Source organism: Bos indicus x Bos taurus, chromosome 22 (assembly GCF_003369695.1).
Source record: "Bos indicus x Bos taurus breed Angus x Brahman F1 hybrid chromosome 22, Bos_hybrid_MaternalHap_v2.0, whole genome shotgun sequence".
NCBI classification, from domain to species: domain Eukaryota; kingdom Metazoa; phylum Chordata; class Mammalia; order Artiodactyla; family Bovidae; genus Bos; species Bos indicus x Bos taurus.
This window is the reverse complement of record NC_040097.1, coordinates 9,736,269-9,753,659: the sequence shown is the minus strand read 5'-3', so window position 1 is coordinate 9,753,659 and position 17,391 is coordinate 9,736,269. Positions and strand designations below refer to the sequence as shown.

The following is a 17,391-nucleotide window of genomic DNA, read 5'->3' as shown; positions in this document are numbered from 1 at the left end:
TAGCCACTGGACTACCAAGAAAGTCCCAAGGTGAGTTTCGTAGGGTCACATATCCATCCTTGTTTTCAACATTACTCTGTTAAATAGATGTTTATTAAGCTGTTGCTAATACCATTTTTTTTTTTTTTAGTTTATTTTTATTTTGGGCTGTGCTTGGGTGTCTGGGATATACTCTTCAAAAAATTTTTCTTTTTTTAAATTTTTGGTGGCACTGGGCCTTCATTGCTGTGCTTGGGCTTTCTCTAGTTGAAGGGAGCAGGAACTACTCTCATTTTGGTGCTCGGGTTTCTCTTTGCGGTGGCTTCTCTTGTGGAGCAAAAGTCTAGGTGCATGGGCTTCAGTAGTTACAGCTTACAGGCTTAGTTGCTCGCAGCATGTGGAACCTTCCCGGACCAGGATGGAATCTGTGTCCCCTACATTGGCAAGCTGATTCTTAGCCACTCTACCAGCAGGGAAGTCCTGTAATATACTCTTAAGTGATAAAAATAGGATATGAAATGATATGTGTAGTATTCTGTCTTCAAAATAAATTTGCATATAAGATATGTAAACAAAATACAATGTCTCCCAGTTTCTGTGTCACAGAATCATTCCCTATAGTGGGAATGATTGGTCTTAGCTCCTTGAACTCTGGGGCCTCATCTAGAAGACTCATATTTCTTCACCAATATCATACAACTTTTCTTTTGTATAAATCTTAGATTCAGGTTGACATGTTTTCATTTTTGAAAATCCACTGGAGAGCACTGAATTTCTAAGAATAACTTAAAGGGAAGCACTGATAGCCTCATTATTGAGTCTTTGCATCCAAGGAATATTACTGTTTCTTTATACTTCTTTTGTTTGCCTTTTGTGTATATGAATTTATATAGCTTTATTCACATGGATCTTTGGTTTAGTCCTGCATACATTATGGGTTTTGATGTTATTCTGAATAGGATTGATTCTTCCTGTTTGTGATCTGTTATTTTTAACATTGTCAACAAAGGTCTGTTTAGTCAAGGCTATGGTTTTTCCAGTGGTCATGTATGGATGTGAGAGTTGGACTATAAAGAAAGCTGAGTGCCAAAGAATTGATGCTTTTGAACTGTGGTGTTGGAGAAGACTCTTGAGAGTCCCTTGGACTGCAAGGAGATCCAACCAGTCCATCCTAAAAGATATCAGTCCTGGGTGTTCATTGGTAGGACTGATGTTAAAGCTGAAACTCAAATACTTTGGCCACCTGATGCGAAGAGCTGACTCATTTGAAAATACCCTGATGCTGGAAAAGATTGAGGGCAGGAGGAGAAGGGGATGACAGAGGATGAGATGGTTGGATGGCATCACAGACTCAATGGACATGGGTTTGGGTGGACTCTGGGAGTTGGTGATGGACAGGGAAGCCTGGCGTGCTGCAGTTCATGGGGTTGCAAAGAGTCAGACACGACTGAGTGACTGAACTGAACTGATCAAAAAGTGATTGCTTTCTGATACTGTTCTTGTATCTGTCTCCTTACTTAAATTTGCTCAGTTTTCAACTGATTCTCTTGAATTTTCAAAGTAAACATTTGGATCACTTGAAAATAGGAATATTTTGGACTCTTTTTTTTTTTTTGGTTTGACCAGAGATCAGACCCACACACACTGTGGTGGAAAAACCGAGTCTTAACCACTAGACTGCCAGGGAAGTTCCAAGGACTGCTTTTTAATATTTAAATTTTTTATTACTTTCCTTCCTTTTCCTTTCTCCCTCTGCCTACCCCCCCCCCACCCCCCTGCAACCCACACTCTTCTTTCTTTCTTCCTTATGGGCTTTCCTGGTGGCTCAGCTGATAAAGAAAATGCCTGCAATGCGGGAGACCTGGGTTTGATCCCTGGGTTGGGCAGATCCCCTGGAGAAGGGAAAGGCTACTCACTCCAGTATTCTGGGCTGAAGAATTCCCTGAACTGTATAGTCCAGGGGGGTCACAAAGAGTCAGACACAACTGAGCAACTTTCACTTTCTTTCACTTCTTCCTTAGTTTGCTATTTCTTTTCCCTCCCTCCCTCCCTATTGATATTTTTGCATTAGCTACTAAGTCCAGTAAAACGTTAAGCAGTAATCATGATTAAAAAAATCTCTATTTGTTCTCCTATCATTAATAGGATAGCTTCTAATAGTTCACCATTAAATAGTTTTGCTGAGAAAAAATATGGTAGTTACTAGTTTGCTTTAAAAAAAAAAAGTAGTTACTCTTTATCTATTACAAGGGAGTTTGCTTCAAATCTTAAATTTACAGTTTTATGTTCTTTTCCTTTTGGTTTTATCTTGTTTTTGGTAAGGAATGATGTTGAATACTACTCTTGCAGGTTGGACTCTTTGGAAGCAAGTACTGAGATGGAGCTTGGGGAACAAGATACTTCTTAGGGACCAGCGTATGTAAAGGGAGGGGGCAGGAAGCAGAATTAGGCAGAGGCCGCAGATAAACTGTGATGCAGGCCCAATGAAGCCAACCCAGCAGAGAGCACTGGAGTGTGAATACTACCTGTCAGAGTATCTGATACTATGCCAGAGTGGTCAGGCATTAAATCTCTCCCTTGCTCAGTCACAGGGTGTGGACAGTCTTGGGAAGGGTATGACCTAAGGGAAGGTCCCCCTCATTCATGTTTGATTCCCAAAGTCTAGGAAGAAGGCTTCTCAAGAGAGGGCCAAGTGATCTCAGATGGCCTCGGCCTGCAGCAGCTTGATGTTGGGCCTTGTTCCCTGGCCGGACATTGAGGCTAGGGAGGGGCAGTGAGAGCACCAAATCCTAGCTGCCAGACCAGTGGTCAGTGACAAGGCCCTGGCTCTTCGGCTTTGCAGAAAAAGAACTGCCGTAAAGACGGAAAGTAGTGAGAGAAGTCAAGTGTTTATTAGGAGGAAAAAAAAGAGTACGTATGGATAGACACATGGGTGGACTCAGAGTCCCAGAGTCATGCCCTCGTGGTGGTATGATCACTTATATAGAGCGTTTGTTTCTGGGTTTCCTTTGTCCAACCATTTTGATTTCCCTGGCTCAGAGTCCATAATTGGTGTACCTTAGGATCCTCTTATATGTGCACACACGTCTCAGCTAAGGCAGATTCTACATTAGAGGTGTAGAGGTAGTTAGCATCACCTAGCATCACTCCCCCTTTTGACCTCCAAGGAGCCTTTCTGTGCATGTGTAGTCAGGGAGGTCACCTTACTTCAAAAATGAGAAATAAGTGGCCTCTCTTCTGGAGGCAGAGCCCAGCCTCCTCCCTCAATTGTCCTCCTATTTTCATTTTGCAGTATCTACCCTGGGTGGGGCCCTCTTGCCTCACAAAGATAGCTTCACATTCCTTGTGAAGCTTGTGGTTCAGTTCAGTTCAGTTGCACAGTCGTGACGCTCAGACTCTGCAACCCCATGGACGCCAGGCTTCCCTGGCCATCACCAACTCCCGGAGCTTGCTCAAACCCATGTCCATCAAGTCAGTGATGCCACCCGACATGAAGCTTGTGGAACTGATAGCAAACCTGGAGGTGCATATGCATGTGTACATTTTTCTGGGGAGAGAGTGCCAGGAATTCTCTCCCTCCCAGATGGCTAAGAACCACTGGTCGGACAATGTCTAGCATATGGGCAACTTGGTATCGATCTCCTGCATCAGTATGTTACCTGGAGTGGGGAGAGGAAAGATACCTTGTGCTGAAGGGGACAGGATATGTAAAGGCCTGGCTACTGGGGGGTGGAGGGTGAGGTCAGTTAAATAACAGGGCTGGCTGTGTGGTAAACCAGTAGAAGCTAAGTTGGCTCAGAGAGGAAGATACAGTCTAGGGGAAAACACGGTTGAAGCAGTAAGCTAGCATGAAATATGAAAAACCTTGTCTGCCCTGAACCACTTCTATTCTGATGCAGTGAGGAGCTGAGGAGGTTTTTTGGCCAGGGAATGACAGTCAGGTTAAATTTCAGGTAAGTTTTCTAGCAGTGTGTAAAGGTTTATCAGATGAGGAAACAGGAAGACCATTTGTTTGGGGGATCATCAGTTACCCTATGAAGATTTAATAGAACTTGGTGGGCTTAAGTGGAGTCCATGTTCAGGTCTGTCAAGATTTACCAAGAGGGTCTACCAGGAAAGTTTATCAGGAGGGCTGTACAAACAGCCCCTCTTCCTGAAGCTGCTCTGATGCAGATTGACTCTAAGTTAGCTCCTCTTCTGCAGCCGGAGTGTTAGAAGTCACAAGTGAAATAACATGGTCCCATTACCAAACCCTGAATCTTGGACATTCCAATAAGGCCAATCCAGTGATGAACACCCTGTTCAATTAATGCCTTCACTGCCTCTTGCCTGGACCACTGTAATTTTCTCTTAACTGTTCTCCTTGCTTCCATTCTCTCCTAACACAAATTCATCCATCCCAAATAGATTTTCTAAAACCAATCTGATCATATCATTGCTGTGCTTAAAATTGTTCCATGGTTCCCATCCTCATCTAGAAAAAGCCTATAGCATGGGGTAAACAGACTTTTGAGCCTTGCCTTCTACTCCCTTTACAGGTCTTCTGCCCCAGTCAGGCCCCATCACTTCCGATCCCAATTTTGTTCCTGTCACTAATCTTTCCACCCGTACATGGTCCATCCTCCCCATTCTAGTCTTCCTCCTAGCTTGGGAGTGCCTGCAGAGGAGGATTGCTATCAGGTTAGCTGGGCAGTGAGGTTCCTGCTACAGAGTAGGGGTATGCTTATTGTTTACAAATTATTAATTTGACAAATTTCAAACATACAGAAATGACAAGTTATATAGTGGATACCTGAATACCATGCACCGAGAGTGAATAAGTCAAAAACATAAACATCACCTTTATGGCAACCCACTCCAGTACCCTTGCTTGGAAAATCCCATGGACAGAGGAGCGTGGTAGGCTACAGTCCATGGGGTCGCAAGGAGTTGGACACGACTGAGCGGCTTCACTTAACTCCTAATTGTTATAGTTATTAACAATTCCTTTAGGTTCTTCTTTCAGAATATATTCAGAATCCAAACACATCTCATCACCTCCTCTGCTGTTCTCTGATCCAATCCAATCCAGCATCTCTGACTATGACCTTTAGCCTCCTCAAGTCTCCGTGCTTCTTAAGTCTATTCTCAAAAGAGTTGGACACGACTGAGCGACTGAACTGAACTGAAGTCCACCCCCACCAACCGCCACTCCAAAATACCGCCCAGAAGGCGTAGGGGCCAGCCCTTCTCCCGCAAGCCACGCCCATCGAGGAGGAGCTATGGCCGGAAGCAGCGCCGCCGGCGGAAGCAGGGGCCGGGCAGGCGGTCTAGGCCCTCCTCCCGACCTGCCCCGGGCTCATGCCCCGCCCACCCAAAAGTGGGTGAAAGGTCGGCGGCGCCGGCGCCGCTGCTGGAGCAGTGGAGCGGAGCCGGCCGGGAAACCACAGGCACTGTGACGGACTGACTGACCATGGCAGACGAGGTGAAGCCCATTAGCCCGCTCAAGAACCTGCTGGCCGGCGGCTTTGGAGGCATGTGCCTGGTGTTCGTGGGACACCCGCTGGACACTGTCAAGGTGCGAGGAGGCTGGGGCGCGCGGGCTGGAGGGAGGAGGCCCGACCGAGCAGGGCGCGGAAAGCAGGGTCTCTCGCGACGCTTGGTCCGGGACAGAAGTGGGGCCCGGGGGAGCTTCCGTGAGAAGTCTGGGGAATCTCCCTCTCGACCCTTTCGGGTGTGGAGGAAACTGTTCCTGCGCCCCAAGGAGCTAGACGGCGCAGAGTGAGAAGCCTCTAATCGCCCACCGAAGACTCTTGATTTTAAAAAAGTTCTCTGTCCGGCAACCTTTTCTCATCTGGGGCCCCTACTTTGGGGATGGTAAAGAAAAAGCGTCTGCTCAAAGTTCTAACTTCTGCAAACCCTAACATCAGCAAGATTGAAACAGGTCATCTGTAAATCCTTCTTCTGGAAGAGAGCTAAACGCAGGTTACTCTAGATAGATATGTCTTTTGACACATTTCTCTGGGCCCGAAGTGCTCCGCCACTGTCTCTTTTGCACCTTTCTTAACCGTCTTCAGTGTGTCACCCCATGTTAACCTCAGCGGTCTCCTGTGGGAAGCGACAGTGCCCTCAGTGACCGAGTCCCTTCCAAGGAAATCAAGTGATCAGCTTTGCTCAGGGCCAGGCTGATCCTCACAACAACTTGGTGTGGAAGCCATGGTCAGATTGAGGCTCTGGGAAGGTGGAAACTCATCAAGGCTTGTTCCCTGGTTATCCTCATATTGCACATCAACTCTTTCCCCTGCAGCACTTACAGCAAGGCCTTACTGGAGACCAAAGTCCATACCCTATGACTTAGCATTCAAAGCTTCATCCCAGTTTTCTAACCTTATCTCTGCACACACTTGGAGAAAGTTGACAGTTCATGGCCAGGGTGAGCCTGTGGAGAACAGAGGTGAGTCTCGCAGAGTGGGAAGCCTGTGTAGAGGAATTCTTGGATTGTTGAATTGGGTTTCCTCCACCAAAGCAAAGAAAATTGCTTTGGTGATGTTCTCTGAGCAAGTTTGGGCAGCAGGCTCTTTGCTACCTTTCACCTAGAAGAAGATCCGGGGTCATTTTATCACAAGACTAAGATTAAAGCCATCGGGCTGGTTTGGGCACTGTGAAACATGAAATCAGATGTTTATTCAGAAGTTGATAAATGCCATGTGTGTTAGGGCTTCCCCAACAGTAGTCGTTTTAAGCAACACTGATGTAGGGGAGAATTGTCTGGCCTCTCTTTCTACTCTTGATCTTGTTAGTTCTAGTTATCTGGGGTCTCTCTTTAAAGAAAAACAAAATCCTGTTGCTCCCTAATACAAGTGTTGCTCCTACCTCCATATCCTTTGCCCTTCCTCCCCATCAGATGTCACTCCCAGGAAGGGAAGGATGATCTGTGTACTGAAATGTAAATGACTGAAAATGCTCACTGCATTGTCCTTAAGCTTTTATCTTTTAAAAATCAATTAATTAATTTTACTTTTGACTGTGCTGAGTCTTTGTTACTTTGTGTGGGTTTCTCTAGGTGCAGCGAGTGGGGGCTGCTCCCTGGTTGCAGTGCACAGGCTTCTTATAGCAGAGGCTCCTCTTGTTGCAGAGCACAGACTCGCGGGCATGCAGGCTTCACTAGTTGCAGCACCCAGGCTCAGTAGCTGTGGCACTAGCACTTGGTTGCTCCATGGCATGTGGGAACTTCCTTCACCAGGGATCGAACTGTCATCTATTACATTGCAAGGTGGATTCTTAACTACTGGACCTCCAAGGAAGCCCTCACTGCATTTTTAATAATCAGAAACTCTCCCTTTGATTTAAGCCAAACCCACAAATTGCTGACTACTGTCCTTTTGACCTCAGGGAGCCAGGTGGGCTCTGGTCAAAGCTTGGCCAAGAGACACTTTTAGAGACCCAAGGCGACTAACAGTGGTCTGGAAAGGCAGGAGCTGTAGCTCTTCAGCTTGGAAAGATTTTATGGCAGGTGGTGAAGGGCTGGCTGTTTTCTAACTGGAGAAGTAGGGAGACCCAGATATTCCTGGCAGAGGGAAGGCAGGAGTGAAGGTGGATATAGGCTTGGCAGTGGGAACCAGGCTGTAAAAGAAGACCAGCCATGGAGGACTTTAATGTTCTTGCTGGGCCTAAATGATGGATGTCATGATGAGGCAGGTAGGAGTTTATACAAAATCACAAGAAAGGTATCAGTCAGAACTTTTGGTCCATCTCTCTCTCCTACTAACTTGAGGAGTTTGTGCCTGACCATGGAGAATCTGAAGGCCAAGTAAGGGATATTGGATGTAAAGCAGTGGGAGCCTCTGGACATGTCTACTGTTATGTTCCATAAACTTCTCAGCTTTGCATGTCACCTCCATTGCCTAGAGCGCAGGACTAACAAAAGCCCCTCACAAAATCAAGAATGAAAAATTTGTTAGGTTGGTGGAAGAGTAATTGTGGTTTCGGACCCTCAATTTTGAATCATTATAGTTAGGCTCAAACACATCTTTGTTAATCAAAATCAGAACCATTACAAGCAACACATTTTTGCCAATGAGAAATACGTTTGTTGATTCCTGTAGCATAAAAAGCTATGCTTCAGGATTCGATGAACCCTTGAAAAGCATTTTCTGCATCCTGCTGATTATGAAAGCATTTTCCCTGCATAAAGTTGTTGAGTTGCTTGAAGAAGTGGTAGTCGGTTGGCAAGAGGTCACGTGAATATGGCCAATGAGGCAAAATTTCATTCAGCTTTTGAAGTTTTGTTTGTGCAATGTGCAGTTGGGCGTTGTTGCAGAGAATTGGTCCCTTTCTTTTGACCAATGCTGGCTGCAGGTGTTGCAGTTTTCAGTGCATCTCATTGATTTGCTGAGAATACTTCTCACATATAATGATTTCGCCAGGATTCAGAAAGCTGTAGTGGATCAGACCAGCAGCAGACCACCAAACAGTGACCATCGCCCTTTCTTTGGTGCAAGTTGGCTTTGGGAAATGCTTTAGAACTTCTCAGTCTGGCCACTGAGCTGGTCATCACCAGTTGTATGCTATCCACTTTTTGTCACGTGTCACAATCCAATCGAGAAATGGTTTGCTGCTGTTGCATAGGATACGACAACACTTCACAACGATGATTTTTTTTGTGTGTGTGATGAGTTCATGAGACACCCGCTTATTGAGCTTTTTCACCTTTCCAGTTTGCTTCAAGTGCCGAACAACTGTAGGATGGTCGACCTTGAGTTTTTGAGAAAATTCTCATGTAGTTGTGAGAGGATCAGCTTTGATGATCCTCTCAATTCAGTTCAGTATAGTTCAGTTGCTCAGTCGTGTCTGACTCTTTGTGACCCCATGGACTGCAGCATGGCAGGCGTCCCTGTCCAACACCAGTTCCCAGAGCTTGCTCAAACTCATGTCCGTTGAGTTAGTGATGCTATCCAACCATCTTATCCTCTATCATCCCCTTCTCCTCCTGCCTTCAATCTTTCCCAGCATTAGGGTCTTTTCCAATGAGTCGGTTCTTCACATCAAGTGGCCAAAGTATTGGAGCTTCAGCTTTACCATCACTCCTTTCAGTGAATATTCAGGACTGATTTCCTTTAGGATTGACTGGCTTGATCTCCTTGCTGTCCAAGAGACTCTCAAGAGCCTTCTCCAACACCACAGTTCAGAAGCATCAATTCTTGAGCGCTCAAATCCCCTCAATTGGTCGTTGTCAACTTCCGATGGTCGGCCACTGTGCTCCTCATCTTCAAGGCTCTTATCTTCTTTGCAGAGCTTCTTGAGCCACCACTGCACTGTGCGTTCGTTAGCAGTTCCTGGACCAAATGCAGTGTTGGTGTTGTGATTTGTCTTAGCTGCTGTATGAACCATGTTGAACTAGTAGAAGAAAATCACTAGAATTTGCTTTTTGTCTTAACATCTTTTGCATAGTCTAGGATACATATAAAGTAAACAGCAAGTAACAATTTGTTAGCAAAAAACATAAAGCAGCAAATGTACATTAAAGATGTGTAACATAACCACATTTAAGAATGTATTCCAAAACAAAAAAAATAAAGAAGAATGTATTTCAATATCAAATGGCAAAGTAAAACCAAAATTACTTTTGCACCAACCTAAATAAATAGAGAAACAGCATGATGAAAATGGTATCTTGGAAAGGTTAGTATGATAGCAAACTGAGAAGGATTAGGAAGTAGAACACAGACCAGGAAAAAGACTGCAGAAATATAATGACTGGGTCTGTCAGTTATCTTGCAATGTAACAACTTAACCCCAAAACTTAGTGGCTTAGAACAACAACAATACGGACTTCCCTGGCAGTCCAATGGTTGCACCTCCATGTTGCAAGGGTTCATGGGTTCGAGCTCGATCCTTAGTTGGTTAACTAGGATCCTGCATGCTGCACAGTGCAGCCAAAATAACAACAGCATTCATTAACTCTCTTGATCTTTGTGAGATAGGATTTGGGGAGCAGCTTAGGTGGGTAGTCTGGCTCAAGGATTTCTTGTGAAGTTGCAGATGTTGTCTGGGATCCAGAATATATAAAAGAACTATTACAAGTCAACAACACAAAAAACAACCCAATTTAAGAATAAGCAAAGCCTCCTCCCAACCTTCTACCCAGCCGGCCACTCGGGAGGGAGGCAGAGATGGCAGATGAGATCACCAAGGCTCAGGTCACCCGGCCTGGCAGTGACACCATCTTCAGGAAGATGATTCACAAAGAAATCCCAACCAAAATCATTTATAAGGATGACCAGTGTTTTGCTTTCCTTGACATTTCCCCTCAAGCACCAACACATTTTCTGGTGATACCCAAAAAACATATATCCCAGATTTCTGCAGCAGCGGATGATGATGAAAGTCCTCTTGGTCATTTGATGATTGTTGGCAAGAAATGTGCTGCTCATCTGGGCCTGAAGAAGGGCTATCAAATGGTGGTGAATGAAGGTTCAGATTGGGGCCAGTCTGTCTATCATGTTCATCTCCATGTTCTTGAAGGTCAACAGATGAACTGGCCTGGTTAAGCATGCTGTAGGGATAATTTTGCCTCCTCTCTGCAGTGATCAGGTTTGCAAGTTCCAATATGCTAAACAATTTTTTTTTTTTTGCCTGTGTATGGAGATACTACAAAAATAATTTTTAAAACCCATATATAATAAAAGACATTGTTGCATGCTCTGAAAAAAAAATAAAGTACTTAAATATATATTTCTCCAAAGAAGATATATAATTGGGGAAAAAAACATGAAAAAATGTTCAGTATCACTAATCATTAGGAAAATGCAAATAAAAAGTGTAATGAGATACCACCTCATTTTATTGATAGAATGGCTACTATCAATAAAACCAAATAACAAGGGTCAGGGAGGATGCAGAGACTCTGGAACCCTCGTGCATTATTATTGGGAATGTTAAATTGTACAGCCGCTGTGGAAAACAGTATACCAGTATCTCAAAAAAGGGAAAATAGAATTACTGTATGATCCAGCAATTCTACTTCTGGATATTTACTCCAAAGAACTGAACGCAGAGTCTTGAAGAGATGTTTGTACACCCTGTTCCTAGCAGCATTATTCACAGTAGCTGAAACATGGGTGTAACCCAAGCGTCCACAAATGGAAGAACAAATAAGCAAAATGTGGCCTAGACATATAATAGAATATTATTCAGCCTTAAAAAGAAGGAAATTCTGATACTTGCAACCACATGGATGAATGTTGAAACCATTAGGCTCAATGAACTAAGTCATTCATAGAAAGATACATACTTTATGATCCTACTTATATGAGGTACTTCGAGTACACAAAATCTTAGAGGTGGAAAGTAGACTGGTTGCCAGGGTCTGGATGTAGGGTGAATGGGAAGTTACTGTCTGGTGGGAGGAGATAAAAAGAATTGTGGATGATGGTGATGGTTGCACAACATTTTGAATGTATTTAATATCACTGAAAAGTGAAAGTGAAAGTCACTCAGTTGTGTCTGACTCTTTGTGACCCCATGGACTATACAGTCCATGGAATTCTCCAGGCCAGAATACTGGAGTGGGTGGCCTTTCCCTTCTCCAGGGGATCTTCCCAACCCAGGTCTCCTGCATTGAAGGCAGATTCTTTACCAGCTGAGTCACCAGGGAAGCCCAATATCACTGAACTGTGTACTTAAAAATGATCGAGATGGTAAATTTTATGTGTATTTTATGACAGAAAAAAAATTGGGAAGGAAAAAATGGGCAAAGAATCTGAATAGACATTTTTCCAAAGAAGATACACAAATGGCCAATAAACACATGAAAAATGTTCAACATCATTATCCATCATGAAAACATAAATCAAAATCCCAGGGAGATACCACCTAATATCCACCTAACACTGGCTATAATTAAAAAAAAAAAAAAAAAGGTAGATGACAGTCAGCGTTGGCAAGGATGTGGAGAATTTGGAATACTCATAAATTGCTTGTGGGGGTGTAAATGGTGCAACCTCTTTGGGAAACAGTCTGGCAGTTCTTCAAAAGGTTGAATAAACATAGAGTTAGCATCTGACGTAGCAATTCTCCTGTTGTGGTTAATTTTATGTGTCAGCTGAGCCATGGGTGTCCATATATTGGTCAGACATTATTCCTGGTATATCTGTGAGGATGTTTTTGGATGAGATTAGCATTTAAGGTAGACTAAGTAAAGCAGATTGCCCTCCCTAATGTGGGTGACCCTCATCTAGTCAGTTGAAGGCCTTAATAGAACAAAAGGCCAAAACTCCTTCCTTTTGACTGATTGAGCTGGGATGTTGGTCTTTTCCTGCCTTTGAACTCTAACTGAAATGTTGGCTCTCTTGGGTCTTGAGCCTGCCAGCTTTTGAACTGGGACTTAGACCATCAGCTGTCCTGGTTCTCTGGTCTTAACACTTGAAATAGAACTATCTCATTGACTTTCCTGGGTCTCCAGCTTGCTGACTGCAGATCTTGCGGTTTGTCTGCCTCCATAATTGTGTGAGTCAATTCCTTATAACAAACAAACAAATAAATAACTCTCCATAGCTTATTGGTTCTGTCTCTCTGGAGAATCTTGACCCATATAACACCCGAGAGAACTAAAAAATGTATGTCCACACAAAAACCTACAAAAGTTTGTAGCACCATTATTCATAATAATAAAAGTGGAAAAAATGTAATTTGTCATTATCTGATGAGCAGATAAACAGGACATAGTTCATTTGTGTAGTAGAATATTATTTACCGATAAAAAGATTGAAGAACTGATATATTCTGCAACATAGGTGAACTTTGAACACTTTATGCTAAATAAAAGAAACCAGGTATGAAAGACCACATACTGTATGATTTCATTTATATGAAATGTAGAGAATAGGAAAATTCATGGAGGCAGAAGGTAGCTTAGTAATTGCCAGTGGCTGAGAGAAGAGGAGAGTGACTACTGATGGGTGTGGTGTTTCTTTTTGGGGTGATGAAAATGTTCTCAAATTGATTATGGAAAATTCACGGAGACAGAAGGTAGCTTAGTAATTGCCAGTGGCTGAGAGAAGAGGAGAGTGACTACTGATGGGTGTGGTGTTTCTTTTTGGGGTGATGAAAATGTTCTCAAATTGATTATAATGAAGGTTGCACAACTCTGCAACTGCTAAAAACCCTCTAACTGTATAAAATGGGTGAATTTTATCGTATACAAGTTATATTATAATAAAGCTGTTTGTTTGTTTTAAAAAAAAATACTGAATCAAAAACCCTCCCTTCCAGTCAAAAACAACAAAAAGATGTTGGGCAGGACTGTACTCATCCAAAGAATTGACTTCCGTGTGGTTCATTCACATGCTGGCAGTTAGTGCTGGCTGTTGTCAGAAGGCCTTGTTTCCTCTACACATGGCCTCTTCAGGCTGTGTAAGTATCCTCATAGCATAGTGACGGACTCCCCAAAGCAAATAAAGCAAATAACCTGAGATGGACACAGGCAGAAGCTGACCTTTCTGTCACCTAGCCTTGGAAGTCACATAGCATCAATATCATATTCTGTTCGATAGAAGTGAGTCACTGAGTCTGGATCACATCCAAGGGGAGGGGATTTAGGTTTAGCTTCTGAAGGGCAAGAGTATGAAAGAGTTAATGGGCATTTTGGAAAACTACCACACTGGGTAAGAATGGGCAAGCACTTTGCCTGGAGGAAGACTTCAGATGAAGAGAGGAAGAAATTAGGATCCTGGAAGCATCTTGAAAGAACTTTCCATTAGCCTTGGTGCCCACATGAATAAGAGGAGAAACACAGGAAGTAGTTGGATGCTAGAGTTTCAAATCCTGAGAAATGGTAGACTGGTGGCTCTGGGACAAATGGGACATTCATCGAAAGGATGAGATTTTGGAGGTGATTTGAGTAGGGAGAGCTTCCCCAGGCAGTGAAATGTAGCCCAAAAGGTGAGGTGAGAAGGTCTGAAGATGGCTGAGTAAAAGTCATCACTGAACATAAGTTGAAGCCCTGGAACGTGTTTTCTGAAAGGGATAGTGGACCACCTGAGTAGGCTGCTTAGCCTTGGAGGGCACCTGGAATAGAAAAGGAGACAAAGGAGGGAGTGCTAAGACGGGATGTTTAAAGAAAGTTGGAAGCATTGGATCCACCGAAAGGTGGAGAAGGATGAGGACCAAGGAAAGCAGGATATTAAATCCACCTCATTCCGAAACATCTTTGTCGAGCACGTTACCTAACCCCCAACAAAGCACTTCAGATGAGTGTGGAGAGTGCCTAGAATTGAGCTGAGCTTTGCATCAGCCAGGTCTAGTTACTGGCGCATCACTGGACCTCAGTGAACCCAGTCTCCTCATTTGTAAACTGGTCATACCTATTCCATTTGGTCACCATGGGATCCTTTAGATAAGAAATAAATAGCAAATACTAACAAATACTAAAGGATATTCTCTAGACAGGAAACACAAAAATGGTGTATAAACTCGAACCCAAACAATAAAGTAAATGGCAACGGGATCATACTTATTAGTAATTACCTTAAACGCAAATGGGTTGAATGCCCCAACCAAAAGACAAAGACTGGCTGAATGGATACAAAAACAAGACCCCTACATATGTTGTCTACAAGAGACCCACCTCAAAACAGGGGACACATACAGACTGAAAGTGAAGGGCTGGAAAAAGATTTTCCATGAAAATTGGGACCAAAAGAAAGCAGGAGTCACAATACTCGTATCAGATAAATTAGACTTTAAAACAAAGGCTGTGAAAAGAGACAAAGAAGGTCACTACATAATGATCAAAGGATCAATCCAAGAAGAAGATATAACAATTATAAATATATATCCACCCAACATGGGAGCACCGCAGTATGTAAGACAAATCCTAACAAGTAATATCATAAAAAACAAAGAAAGGCTGTAAAAGTGTTCCAGATTAAAAGAGACTTTATCAACATGACAATGAAATGCAATATCTGATCCTGGACTAGATCTTGTACTAGAAGGAAAAAGTGCTAAAAAGGACACTGAGGGTCAGTTAACAGTATTAGAATACAGACAGTAGATTTAATAAAAGTATTTTATCCATGTTAAATTACTGAAGTTGACAACTGTACTATTACAGTTATTAACCGAATATCCCTATTCTTAGGAAATTCAGAAATATGTACTGAAGTATGTGGGATACTTCATGGGAATAAAAACCATGATATCTGCAGCAGGCCTTCCAAGAGTTTAGAAAAAAACTTTTTGGGTGGGGAGCAGACAAATAATAAAGAAATGGGGTGAAATGATAAGAACAAGTGAAAAATCTGGGCAGAGGTTATATGGATATTATTTGTATTATTTTTGGAACTTTTCTTTAAGCTTGACATTAAAAATTAAAAATGCGCAAAAAAAAAAAAGAGTTTTGGAGAGAATTAACAATAAAATGATGTTTTCTCAAAAAAAAAAAAAAAAAGAAATAGCAAAAGTAAGTGGCTGAGGAAATCAGAGGAACTGTCTCACTCTTCAAAAGCATGCTACTGATGACTTGTGAGTACAAGCTTGGAATAAACTGGAGGAAAGAGAAGTCTGAAGCCAGCAGATAAGGGGAATGCTGAAGACGTGCACACAGGTGCTGCTTTCTCTGTTGAGATTTTGGCAGATGGTCAGGCCGTTGCCCCCGACAGGCAGTTCTGCTTCTGGGAAATGACTGTGTTTTAACTTCTGATTTTAGGTCCGACTGCAGACACAGCCACCAAGTTTGCCTGGACAGCCTCCCATGTATTCTGGCACCTTTGACTGTTTCCGGAAGACTCTGATGAGAGAGGTACGGAATCATGGTGCTGGGCTTTTCTCCTGTTCAGAGGAACACATTTTCAGAGGGTTGGCGTGTTACTTCTCCGGGGGCCTGGGGGACTGCATGGTTCTGCAGGAGGTCCAGCCCACACGCCTGGCTCTCTCACCCCATGTCATCCAATGTCCCTCTGTTGTCATCGCTCCGGAGTGTTTGAGAGTTCCAGTTACTGTTTTATGTGGATGAATGAAGCTAATAAAATGGTTCTGTCTCTCTTGGAAGGCAGAATTTAGACCACAGGGAGTTCATGAGAAATAATTGGAGACGTGAAATAAAAGAAAGTGCAAAGCTGGGGGATCAGTGTCAGAAGTTCACATAAAATTTGGAGGAAAGGTCAGCCTGTCTGAGGGAAAAAGAGTGAAAGAGAGAGAGAGTCTTCAAACCCATAGACAAGGAAACTAAATTGGTGTGAGGTTATTGAATTGTATAATCATTTTTTAGGTATTTCTTAGAGTGAAAACATGGGATTTTAAAAAAGTTTTAATGACTAGTGATGCTTATTACTGACTTCATTAGCACACAGGTAACAACACCTTGTTAAGAACTTTTCCTTCGTTGCCTAAAATATAACTCCAATGTGAATAAATAGTAAATATATAGTTTTTATTAAATATACAGAAGTAAGAAGCAGATATCACCCAGACAAAGAGGGGATGCTGGTAAGTGATGGACTCAGTCTAAGAGAAGCTGTTCCCGGGGCTCCTGCAGGACCCAGGTGTGGGAGGAAGATTTTGAAGTGGAATCTACCCAATCATCCATGCTGGAGATGGTGCCGTCTTTTCTTCTATAAGACTGTGTTTCTCTCATCAACCCAGAATGGAGTCTGATCAGTGTCCAGTGGAGGCTTTGAGCTTCCAGTCTGCTAAGAGTTCTCTGCCCTTACAGAGAGACAGGATTATATGCCCCTGGTCAGGAAATGTTATTGAGCACCTGTTTAGTGCCTCGGCAATGTGCTGGGTGCTGGAGGCTTGGTGAGAATGGCTTGTATAAACCCAACTCCCTGCAGCGTCAAAGAGGCTTCCTCAGTCCATATTTGTGCTTGTCTCTGGGTTTTGCTGTGCCAGATTGAGCTCACTTTCTGGTACTACTGGACGGATCTTGGTTGTACTGCGGGAACTGGGTGGGCCAGACAGTGGAAAGAAGGCTGGAGAAGTTGGGAGTTGTTGGCCCTCGGCCTTGGGCAGCCTTCTCAGCCAAGTGGGAAGCTGTGGGAGGGGCTTTGGGAGGGTTTTGTCCTGAGGGGCTTTTGCAGATCCTTCTCAGAACCTTCTCTTCCTATTCACCCTTCCCTCTTTACCTTCTGTGCACATTGCACTTGGAGAGTCTGCTTATAGCCTGTAGCAATGGTAGACCTTTGCAGGATCTGGGAGGAATGCTGCCAAGTACAGTTGTGCCCTTTAGTTCTGGAAAGAAGATGGGTTGTGAGTGCCCGGAGTCTGCAGTGAGGCAGGTTCTCCAGCCTAGGTCTGTGGAGCCTCCCCTGTGTGTAGTCGCATCCCCCTCCCCTGCCCATTTCTCCTGCCAGTTCCTGTAGGGAGCAACTGTAACATGTTTTTAAAAATTAGCCCTTATTTTGTATTAAAATGATATAAGCACTTAGTTTG

General features: G+C 43.4%; 1 protein-coding gene and 1 pseudogene across 2 annotated transcripts in view; both read left to right on the top strand.

The window, feature by feature from the left end:
• The first annotated feature begins 5,326 nt into the window (after positions 1–5,326).
• The window catches only part of SLC25A20 (solute carrier family 25 member 20), a 36,105-nt gene continuing 24,040 nt past the window's right edge, over positions 5,327–17,391 (top strand). For both annotated transcript variants that reach the window (XR_003507783.1, XM_027523009.1), the window contains exons 1-2: positions 5,327–5,536; positions 15,668–15,760. Coding sequence is in view for 1 of the 2 variants with exons in the window: in XM_027523009.1 (XP_027378810.1) it covers positions 5,432–5,536; positions 15,668–15,760 (198 nt within the window). In the remaining variant the exon portion in view is untranslated. The remainder of the gene's footprint in view (positions 5,537–15,667; positions 15,761–17,391) is intronic.
• Positions 9,117–10,677, top strand: LOC113880621 (annotated as a pseudogene).